Source organism: Lolium perenne, chromosome 7 (genome assembly GCF_019359855.2).
Source record: "Lolium perenne isolate Kyuss_39 chromosome 7, Kyuss_2.0, whole genome shotgun sequence".
NCBI lineage: Eukaryota > Viridiplantae > Streptophyta > Magnoliopsida > Poales > Poaceae > Lolium > Lolium perenne.
The window spans coordinates 137,857,110-137,868,877 of NC_067250.2; the positions used below are offsets into that span (position 1 = coordinate 137,857,110).

Here is an 11,768-nt window from a genome sequence, read left to right on the forward strand (position 1 = left end):
AACTATCTTGGTATTCCGATTCATTATCGTAGACTGACGTTGGCGGAGTGGAGAATCGTCGTGGAAAGACTTCAGAAGCGTTTAAGTAGTTGGAAAGGAAAACTGCCGTCCCTTGGGGGAGATTAGTTCTCATAAATGCAGTACTTACGAATATGGTACTCTATATGATATCTTTCTTCCATCTACCCAAAGGAATCTTGAATAGATTAGATTATCTACGCTCAAGATTCTTTTGGCAAGGAGACATCGAGAAGAAGAAATATCGGTTAACTAAATGGAGTGTGGTGTGACGTCCGAAAGATCAAGGTGGACTTTACTGTTCATGATCTTGAAGTTAAGAACAGGGTTCTGCTAGGAAAATGGCTGGCCAGGTTATTAACTGAGGATGGTATATGGCAACAACTTTTAAGAAAAAAGTATGTGGGCTCAAAAGCGTTATCTCAGGTATTTTGGAAACCCGGAGACTCTCACTTTTGGGCTGACATTATGGCAACTAAGAAGCACTTTTTCCCTTTTGGTTCGTTCTCCATAAGGAATGGGGCGGAGATTAGGTTCTGGGAAGATAGATGGTTGGGAACAACCACTCTTCGGGAATAATATCCAGCTTTATACAATATTGTTCGTTATACGGGAGACACCTTACAGAAGGTTATGGAAACTTCTCCTCCCTCCATGACGTTCAGGCGTGACCTAATTGGCCCCCGGCTCACTAGTTGGAATGAATTGCTACAAAGTTTAGCTTCAATACAATTATCCCAAGGGACTGATGAATTTAGATGGAATCTCACCCAGAACGGTGTTTTCTCGGTCAATTCATTGTATAGGGCGCTTACCATTCCTAGTCAACCGGTTATCAATAATAAATACTTTTGGAAGATGAAGATACCACTGAAGACGAAAGTTTTTGCATGGTACCTTCGTCGCAGGGTGATTTTAACCAAAGACAACCTTGTTAAACGCAACTGGCACGGTTGTAAGAAATGTGTTTTCTGTCATCAAGATGAGACAATAAAAAACCTTTTTTTAACTGTAGGTTTGCTAGATCTATATGGTCAATCATTCAGATGGGTTCTACCTTATATCCGCCTCGTAGCGTTGCAAATATATTTGGAAATTGGCTAAATGGGGTAGATACTAGGTATAAAATGCTTATCAGAGTGGGCGCGATTGTTGTTGTATGGACGCTATGGCTATGTGGAAATGATAAGGTTTTCAATGACAAGAATTCTACTCTCATGCAGGTCATTTACCGATGTACGGCTTTGCTTCGTTCATGTTCGCCACTTCAGCGCTTGGAGGACCGAGATCTCTTTATGGAGGTGTCTACACGGTTGGAGAACACGGCTAAGGGGTTTATTTCCCAACATGGGTAGCTGCATATTAGGCGGATTGAAGCCAACGAAGCATAGTATAGTTTGGCTCTTTCGATCGATCTTTTATATTTTATTTGTTCAGACTTCATACTCAAACGGCTGTGTGCATCTTAGTTATGCAGAGGCTGGGTGTAATGCTTGAATATTTTGAGTAATTAAGCGCCCTTTATCGAAAAAATACCCAGAATTTAATAATAGGCTAAGGGCATCTCCAACGGGACGCAAACACGGACGCCTACGTGTCCGTTTGCGTCAGCTCGCGGACGCGAAAATGGTCGTTTTTGTCCGCGCGTTTGTTTGCGCCTAGGTGCCTCCAGCGGCTCGACGCATATTATGTTTCTTATTTTTTTCTCTTTTTATTTAAACATAGTTGCAAACATTACGCAAACTAATACATAATTGGGAACATGGCAAAATATTGCAAAATAAGGAAATCTAACTAGTGTTGGCCACGCATGTTTTTTATGTCCGCTACCAAGAAAGAACACTCTCGGGTATACTCAATCACCCAAACTAGAAAATCCAGCTGACAATGATAGCCATGTTGTTCCTATTAAGGACGAACATCCAGAAACCTCCACTAGCGGTTTCAATTGGCCCGTGGGCATCTTCGCTGCAAAGAAAGAACACTCTAACCGTTCTAACTGTCGGTGTCCGAGCCAGACTCGCCGGTGTGGTAGTGCCTGCGGAAGGATGTGTCATCGAACACCTTGGCGATCATCTCGCCATCCCCCTCGATGCAGAGGAGGAACTCGAAACACTGGTCCTCCTACGAAGACGACAACGGCGTAGGCGACGACGAGCGTGGGGCCGCAGCTGCTCCACCTCCGCGGCCCCGGCCGCGGCGGCCACCCCTGCGGCCTCGGCCACCTCGCCGGCCACCTGGACCCGCCATGGAGTTCCTCGCTGGGCTGGATTCATCGCAGGAAGAGCGAGGCGGCGCTACGGTGGAGGGAGGTTGTGGCGGCTAGGGTTTGTGTGGAGGAGAGGATGAAGAAGACGAGCGCGCACCCTCTTTATATACACTGGAGGCAACCGAGGGGCGCGACATGCGTGGTATTGCCATTATTTCCTTGGCAGAGGTGGGCGGGGGCCACTCGTCAGGCGAGGCATCGCCACTAACGTGGCGCAGACTGCCAAAGCGACGTCGCGGAGACGCATCCGAGCCGCATATTTGGGCTAGGTCCGCGTCTCCGCGACAACCCAGTCACTATGCGTCGGGCCGCTGGGCCTAATCCCAGACGCATCTTTCGATCGCGCGGACGCAAACGGTCGCTCAACCGTCCATTTTCGTCTCCCCATTGGAGATGCCCTAAAAATTATAGCTAGGCATGGACAGGCTGGCCGGTTGGCCTGACCTAGCCCGAAAATACTGGTCTGGCCCAACCCGACCATTCATGCGGGCCGGGCCTAGGCCTAAATATTGAGCCTAACTGTATGGTTGGACCTAGGCCTAAATATTGAGCCTAACAGTATGGTCGGGCCTAGATCTTTTTTGCAAAATAAGTAAGAGGGTTGGCCCGAGGCCTGATAGGTTTTCCTATGATGGGCTGAGCCTAGGTATGATATTACGGCTCGACGGTTGGGCCAGCCCATGCATGGGCTTAGGTTTTCTGCGTCAGGTTTGTTCGACCCGAAATGCCTAGGCATACTAAGGATACTTGACAAAAGAAAGTTTACCATTGAGGTTGAGGGATTGAAACATTAGGGGTACTAAGGTTATTGTTGGTCTACAGGTTCATGGTAGACTGAGAGGTGGGGGGGGGGGGATTTAGAGGCTATGCAGGACCAAGTCTTTAACGCCTCTCCACAATCAGCTCAAGCCTTTTATCCCTTCTTCCACATGCGGACCTTAGTGGAGGCCAAAAGGGTCATGCCCCCTCCCCCAACTGCCTTCTCCGTGATGGGCTTCATTTTTCTTCGACCTTCTCAGTAAATTTCTCTTTTATTTTTTTGGTCCTTTGACATATTAACCATGACAAATGTTACAAGCTTTGATTTACCTAGTCTGACTTTGGTAAGTTACCATGTAGGGTTTGTATTGGACTCTCTTGTAGAGATTATTCTTACCCAAGGTAGGAGTCCCCTTAAGTTGTAGTCGTGGTTGTTATCAAGATTCTCAAAACTTTTTTGTACTTAACTTTTCTTCTAGAATGTTGTCAATATCTTTTCACACGCATTTATCATATGGTCAATATCTCAAACTAGCTTTTTAGGACTTAAACTAGGAAAAATGCCCGTGCGTTGCAACGGGAGATCATGAAAATACGCTGAGACATATAAACTTAAGTTTTAGTTTGTACAGTTGTGGCTTGTCGCATAAACCAACCTAGTTTAGCACATCTACATACAGAATGAGATGAAACAATTGTGTGGATCAATAAAAAAAATCGACTGATAACCAGCAACGTAAAGATTCAAGTTTGTTTTGTGGAGAAAACCTTTTTCTATGTAATCCCAAAGCTTATACCTTGTAGATCCAGCGAAACTACCTGAAATTATAAAGTTTACTGTATTGTGCAGAGTATTTCCTCTTGTGTATCAACTTTTGAACCCCTTCCTCTTGTATTCATATAAGGTCACTTGGTAATGTGCTAGTGAAATCTGCAAATAAAGAAAAAAAATAACATTCCAATATGATGTTACACGTACTACGTGGCGAGTTGCCTTACTGCAGTAGCAACAATTACATCTGAGGGAGTTCAGGAAAATTCTCACTGTTTTAACGTGAGATGGCAGTCTGGTGGAAGGCGTTAGTGTGACTAAGGCCAACCCAGTAAAACCTTATCGCCATATTTTTATTTCTGAATATGGAATTCGCAAAACACAATTCTGGCACCTTCATGAATGAGGCATCGATTCCCTTCCAATTGAGAAATTAGGGATGAACAATCAAATTACTTAAGGGTTGGCAAGTTTTACTCGAATGCTCCCTGGTCACCATAGATCGTGAACATTCTTACTTATCTCTTCATTCATCCTTCACGTGATACGACCCGATGGCCCTCTCGCGGCTCTCCGCGCCGCAGCAGCGTGATTCGCTTAGTAGCCGCCAGCTGCCCCATGCCGTTTTTGACCTCGCTGGATGCCCTACTCGCCAATGTAGAGCCACTTCGGCCACACCCTCACTAAAGCGTTGGGTACTGCCCAGCTCCAACCATCGGTGCCTACAAATGCGTACGGTGTGTTTGGTAGCCCGAGCGAGCTCAGAAAATCTCATCTCAACCCAGCTCAACAGCCAATTTGTTGATTGGTAGGTCGGCTCGGTCCATCTCAGCACTGCCAGCCTCATATGGAAAATGACTCTCAGCCAGGCTGGGTTGGAAAGCTTGAATCGACCTTCGCAGGTCGACCGAGCTGACCTCGTCCCGCAAACAATGGTAGCAGTGGCCCGCATCACCCCCAGACCCCCAACCCCCACCTATTTTCCATTCCATTTGCAACAACCGCAGCTCTCGTCGCCCTCCACCTCTCCCGCCACCACCCTCCTCCCGCGTCCCCAGCCACCTGCGCCGCCGCCAATAGGAGCCGCCGCCTCCTCCCGTGTCCTCAGCTACACGCGCCGCGTCGACCAACAACGACCAAGCCACCAACGACCAGCAACGGCCAAGCCGCCACCGAGAAGCAGCGGCGGCACGGAGCAGCAGCAACGGGTGCCATCTTGATCTCCCGCGGAGCAGCAGTAATGGGCGCACCACCGCCCACCGGCGCACTGCCCACCGTCTACCTCCTCGCGCCTCCGGCGCTTTACCGCCCGCCGCCGGTGCTCCACCGCCCACTCCCGTGTTCTTCGGTGTAAACTTTTAGACTGGTATGTAATTTCTAATGTTTTGAGTCAATCTCAACCTAGAGATGTTGCCAAACAAAGTATTGACTCGGATTCTCTCAACACAAACGGGCTACCAAACACGCACAAAATCTCGAGTCAGCTTGTATGAGGTGAGATATCTCAAATGGAAGAGTGAATTCGAGGTGACACGGGCTACCAAACACACCCGTAGAGCTCCAACCCGACGATGGTACAGTCCGACATCTGGCGATGATCGATTGATAATACGAAGCTAGCTAGTACGGCACTGAGTTGTGTTTTAGATCGTTGGACATTAGTTCACGAAAGTCATCCAGAGGAGATTATGGCCGGCCGTATCCGTGCGCTGGTGCGACCGATCGGTTATATTCCTTCTTCAAGGCGTGATCCTTGTCGTACTTCTGAACCATCTCTACCAGCAGAAATAGTTGAGGACAATCTCGTAGCCTGGCATCCTTGCGTAACCGGGAAATTAATTGAAGTCAGACGGTGCCATCTGTGGCGGTGTCCTCATAGTACTCCTCGTTGCACACAGTTGGGAGATTGGATAGCTGCGAGAAGGAGATGGTGCCATCTGTGGCCGTGTCCATGAGAATTTCCTTGGAAACGTCTGTAGGCTGCAGCGGTTGACGCATGTGACAAGGCCTCCGCCGGCGCAGGTCATGAAGATGACGCCGCGTGGTTGATCCTACTGGATGAGCGCGGGCGGAGCTTCGGGAGACCCTGGGAGTGACAGCCGACGATGCATACCTTGAAGATTTTTAAGGGCGAGGGGCGAGAAATTAGATAGAAATCAAGGAGGAGTCGTGCTCGGTCTTTATGGGATCCGTGTTGAGTTTCTCGGTCAGGCAGAAGCATCGGCATGCGCTGCGAAAAAGTGTGATGTCCGACAACGATCTCGCGCGGACAGGAATCTCTGGTCATGGTTGTAGCTGCTGCTTGCCTCGCGTGGACAGGGATCTTAGGTCGTGGTTGTGCTCTCCTATATATGGAACCAGGGGTGGGAGCTTGAGGTCGTGATAGACATGGAGTCCTTTTCATATTTCGTATACGATGCAAACACAGAAGGCAATCAAGCTAGAGGTGAAACGTGCGACGTAAGAACCGCCCTGCCGAGGGACGAAAGCGTATAAAAGTTGGACCAAAGCGTATTTTGATGGACGAAACCACGGAAACGTTAGCTCCTTTATTATTAGGTACAGATATAGATATAGATATACAGTAGATATAGATTAAGTTGGAATTGTGGGACCATGACAGATGTAGCACAAACAAACGCGACCGAGGCACGGCCCACACCACATCAAGTTCTCCTCCGGCGCCGATGGCCCCGCCGCCGGCCACCACCACCACGGGCTCATTCCCGACCAAGGCCCTTCACGCACGCCTCCTCCGCAATGGCGCCCTTAACGCCGACCCCTCCGCCGCCGCTCCCCTCGCCGCATCAGCCGCCAACTCTTCCCTCCCCTACGCCCTCTCCCTCCTCCAAGCCCACCCCACCACCTTCTCCTACAACACCACCATCCGCTCCCTCGCCCACGGTCCCAGCCCCCACCTCGCCGTCGCGCTCTACCGCTCCATGCTTCTCAACCCCCTATCCAACCCCAACAACTACACCTACCCGCCGCTCCTCGCCGCCTGCGCCCGCCTCCTCGTCGCCCGTTCACCAAAACCAGCAGCACCGGGCACCGCCGTCCACGCCTCCCTCTTCCGCCGCGGTCTCGATTCCGGCGACCGCTTCATCAGCGCCTCGCTGCTCTCCTTCTATGCCGCCGCTGGGGACTTACCCGCCGCACGCCAAGTGTTCGACCGAAGTCCCTCCAACCAAAGGGACCTACCCCTCTGGAACTCACTCCTCCACGCCTACCTATCCCAAGGCCTCTACACCCAGGTGCTGCACCTCTCCCGCCAGATGCCCGCTGCCGACGAGGTCACGCTGCTCGCTCTCGTCTCTGCCTGCGCGCATCTCGGTGCACTCGACACCGGCCGCTGGGCACATGCTTACTATGCAAGGACCCGCCGGAATACCACCACGAGAAATCTAGGCACCGCTCTGCTCAACATGTACATGAGGTGCGGGGACGTCGAAAGCGCGTGGTCTGTGTTCCGCGAGACGCTCGACAAGGATGTCCGGACGTGGAGCGTCATGATAGCTGGACTGGCTGTCAACGGGCTCCCGAGGGACGCCTTGGACTTGTTCACTGAGATGAAGAGCATCGGGCTGGACCCAGATTCCATCACCATGACTGCCGTGCTGAGTGCGTGTGCCCATGCTGGTATGGTGGATGAGGGCAAGAGGTTCTTGGCCTGCATGCCCGTCGAATATCGTCTACAGCCCACCATAGAACATTATGGTTGCGTCGTTGATCTGCTTGGGCGAGCGGGCAAGTTGGAGGAGGCGTTGGCTCTCATTGAGACTGTCCCTTTCGAGGCCGATGTTGTGCTATGGGGTGCTCTCTTAGTCGCTTGTAGGGTCCACAAGAATGTTGACATTGGGCAGATGGCCGCCAGGGAGATGCTCAAGTTGGATCCTCGTCATGCTGGGGCCTGTGTCTTCTTATCGAATGTCTATGCTGCTGATGGGAAATGGGACCTTGTACAGGAGGTCAGGAACTCGATGAAACAACATAGGATATTCAAGCCTCCAGGATCAAGCATTGTTGAACTAGATGGCGTGGTTTACGAGTTCTTTTCTGGTGACCATTCACACCCTCAGTCTGATCGGATATATGCAATGCTTGATGAGGTCTGCAAGACCTTAAGCCTCAAGGGGCACAAGCCTTCAACCAAACAAGTTACCTTTGACATTGATGAGGAGGACAAAGAAGTTTGCCTCTCGCAACACAGCGAGAAACTGGCACTTGCCTTGGGACTCATCTCTACCAAGAGAGGAGCTGTGATCCGTATAGTCAAGAACCTGAGAATCTGTGAGGATTGCCACTCTGTCATGAAGATAGTCTCGGAGGTCTACGATCGAGTCATAGTTGTTAGAGATCGAAACCGCTTCCACCACTTTAAGAACGGCTCCTGTTCCTGTTTGGACTATTGGTAGGACAAAAGCAGGAGTGGTACGGTTTTGTAGGAAAAATGTAAGCAATTCATTGCCTTTTTGTGTTTAGGATCCACTAATTTTGTACAATGGGTGACTGGAACGATATAATCATAGAGGTAACATTTGTCCTATTCATGATCATAAGATCCCTTTCTTGAGCTAAGATTTTTTTCACGTGTGGCATGTAGGTCACATGATCATGTACTTCAAAACGGGTCTTTCAGCCGGCCGTACACTAGTCGCTGATTGACATGATTATTATATGACAGTGTGGAGTATTGAGTATTGACCAAGAAGCTGGCTAAGATTGTGGTCTGACTGGCATGAACTGTTCATCGAATGTACGTCCTCATCTCAGCACATACCCCTTCTCGATTGTACTTGAGCTGGGACAAGATTCTTATATTGAACAAGATTTTCTATATTGTTTGGTGCTATCGGTAAGAACAGATTCCTCACATGAGTATGTATATATCACTCTTTTCCTCATTATGCTGTTTAATCCTGCAATCATATTCTACCAAATTAACTTGTTCTGTGTCAGTTAATCATAGGCCAGACAAGCTAATCGAATTCTTTAAATTATGTAGCACGTGAAAATTTATGCACAAGTATTCCTTATCGGGCACAAGACTCCAAGTGATGGTTGTTCTCTTGTCAAAATATGTGCCTATATATGTAATGTACGGCCCGCTAAGTATGGGGTGTAGTTTTGTAGTGTAGTTACCATGCAAACTCCCCCCAAACAAATCAGGTGTTGCTCAGCAATAGGATTAACAATTTGATAATTCTGTATTGCATTGCATCTAGCATGATATCATCAGATGAAGAGTTTAGTTTCGAGTTATTAACCAGGCATCGGAATTTCTTTTTAGATCAGCCGAATGTTCTGGTTCAGAGATCTTAGTTGTCGTATTGACACACCAGATGCTGAAGTATGAGATTTCGTAGCTATGAGGCGGCGGGATAAGCTCTTGGAGTTTGATCAGGTTGATGAGTTAACTTTTCTTGCTTCGTTATACATCTTCTAGACATAGAGTTTTCTCTCTGCTCTCTGAAAATTTAAGTCACGTGTAAACTGTACATATTTCGGCAAAAAAATGATCTAGTAAGTGGAAATACTTCTCTGAGTTGGAAGTGTGAAATAAATTCAGTTTGATATGTTCAGGTGATTCCTAATGGAAAGAAGAAAATATCTCATGGATCTTAAAATCTCTTTGTGAGCATATACTCTGTTTCTTGGCCCAAGTGCTCATCAGCAATGCACCCCCCGATGCTTACATTTTTGTTTCAACCATGCAGAAGACAATCTTGTTATTCAAGAACCATGTTTTCTGGACTTTAAAGGTGTCCGCCATACTTGAGAGTTGATTGATATATGCATGGCTGTATACTTGTATTTTTTTTAAAATTGTTGGTTCGCTGAGAGTTGAGTGATGCTGCAGACATGTTTTGGTTCATTCGTTGCATATGGGTGCTAACCTTTTTGTTGTTCTATTGCCTGTTTGTTATTCGGCACCCTGGGAGATGTCTCTAACTGATATTTTCCGTTTCTGTAAATCCGCTTGGCTAGCTCCAGAACCTCTAGTTCCAAGATTGGTTCCAAGATCGCTAGCGGACTTGGTGTGTTTTCCTGTTTTTACCATTAGTTCACATAACTTCGCTTCTTTTGGCTTTTCTTTCGTAGCAATCACTGTTTGTGTCCAAATTTGAGGATGGTTAAAAGAAGATATTGAGAAATTGTGTTACTACAACTAGCAGGGGCTGGTGCGGCGCGCCCTTATGTAGCCATGCTGAAGAACAAAAAATAATTCTACTGCAAGCTAATATGGCGGGCTGGCGGCGTGTAGGTGTGCTAGAAATTAAAGGATAATCATCTAAGATAGCTCACCTTTTTTAGTACGGAGATTTCTTATGGTGTGCACACCTCACAGTGGAAATCCGTGTGTGATAAGCAAAAACGTAACACACTAAGTGATAATACGTTATACTGAACATATGAGTAAATGTGTGAGCCATAATATTACAATCATGATTCAAGGAAAGGAGAAATGAAATAAGAATGGGCGGATTGCATTTTGATAGCCCTCCATGGAACTTGTCATTCCTCGGCTTGAATTTGATCGTGCACCGGGTTGCGCATCTCTCGATCCAACCTCCCTTGATAGCTTAAAGATAGAGACAAACATAGTAGTATGCGGTGTGTCCTGAAATACACCAAAGCCCAACTATGCAAACTAACCAAAGGGGCAATGGTTGGATCATTTTTATATCAATACATTATCATATAGGGCATGGCAGCATGTCCTCTCAATATATTGCTTCATTTCCGTCCAATATCCATGGAATCCCGTGGAACCTTAACTGTTAAAAGGTAGCTAGTGTACATCAACAACTATGGAAGGTAATGAGAGAAAGTTAGATATCCCAATTTTTCTATACCGAGCACACAAATTGCCTTCCGTAAGAAGAGAATCAAGTAACCAATAATTGCAAGATAAGACTGATTAGAGCAATTTTCTCTTCAGCTCTATGTAACTTACAAAACAAAATGTAACAATGCAACAATGACAGGAGCCTAGTGGTTCTTCTGGTAGGAAATTTCCAATAACATCAGGACGCGGGACCAAAGCAAGAACTTTTTCTAATTAAACATGAATGAGACATACAAACCTGCCATACTTGTGAGCACAATTAGTTTGAGGGCAAGTACTCGCAAAACTGGATATGTGGGAAAAAAGCGAGTCATAATTAAAGAAACTTCGGATTTGCCTCCAGTCTCACAAAATTAAAATTGTATCAGCATCTCTCTAGAATGAAACAGAACATAATGCCTCCAAAAATACAATATTACTATATTAGTACTGACACTGATGGTAGAAGAAGAGTAACCTTCAGATCAAGCAGAGATAATACATGTAGTAGAAAACATAAATAATTTAAGAACCTATAATCAACCTAGAAATTTGACATTCCCATAAGCAGTCTTGAACTGTCATTTTGGATGAAATATGTAGTGAGAAAATATATCTTACCAGCAGTTTCTTGACAGAAAACAATGTCCACCTGAGATTAAAAAAAACGCTTCTATATATAACTTGAAACATCAAGAACAGAAGAGAATACCTTTTTAATAATGGGAAACAACCTCTCAAAGTTTTGACCTGACCAACAGAAATCCATGGCAATTAGCGTCATTTTGTATCAGTCAGCTTGCAAAAAGAATCTTTTCGTTAACAAACAAATAATTAAAACAATGAGATTATTTTGGGGCAAAAGATGCTAATTCCGTGTATAGAGAGAAAATCGGGAAAAATTAAAATAACTGACACAAATTGTACTATAGTAGGATCTGATGATACCATACTCTTTTACAGAGGATCAAATAAAAAAACAGGCCGATACACACAAATGGAACATATGTTATGACATTTCAAATGATTTTCACTATACTCGCATATTGGATTCCTTCCTACAATAAATCTACAACATTGAGCGCACACATGCATTTTATTTCATTAACAACTGTACATGT

The 11,768-nt window shown here is 46.5% G+C and overlaps 1 protein-coding gene across 1 annotated transcript; it reads left to right on the plus strand.

The window, feature by feature from the left end:
• The first annotated feature begins 6,451 nt into the window (after nucleotides 1-6,451).
• LOC127301743 (pentatricopeptide repeat-containing protein At5g66520) lies at nucleotides 6,452-9,728 on the plus strand. The gene is made up of 3 exons (XM_071823494.1): nucleotides 6,452-8,349; nucleotides 8,422-8,673; nucleotides 9,109-9,728. Exon 1 carries the CDS (start codon nucleotides 6,506-6,508, stop codon nucleotides 8,231-8,233), a length of 1,728 nt encoding a protein of 575 aa, XP_071679595.1. The 5' UTR covers nucleotides 6,452-6,505; the 3' UTR covers nucleotides 8,234-8,349; nucleotides 8,422-8,673; nucleotides 9,109-9,728.
• Nucleotides 9,729-11,768: the final 2,040 nt, after the last annotated feature.

Excerpts from the sequence above, each read along its gene's own strand:
- LOC127301743 (XM_071823494.1), top strand. The coding sequence starts at position 6,506 with ATGGCCCCGCCGCCGGCCACCACCACCACGGGCTCATTCCCGACCAAG.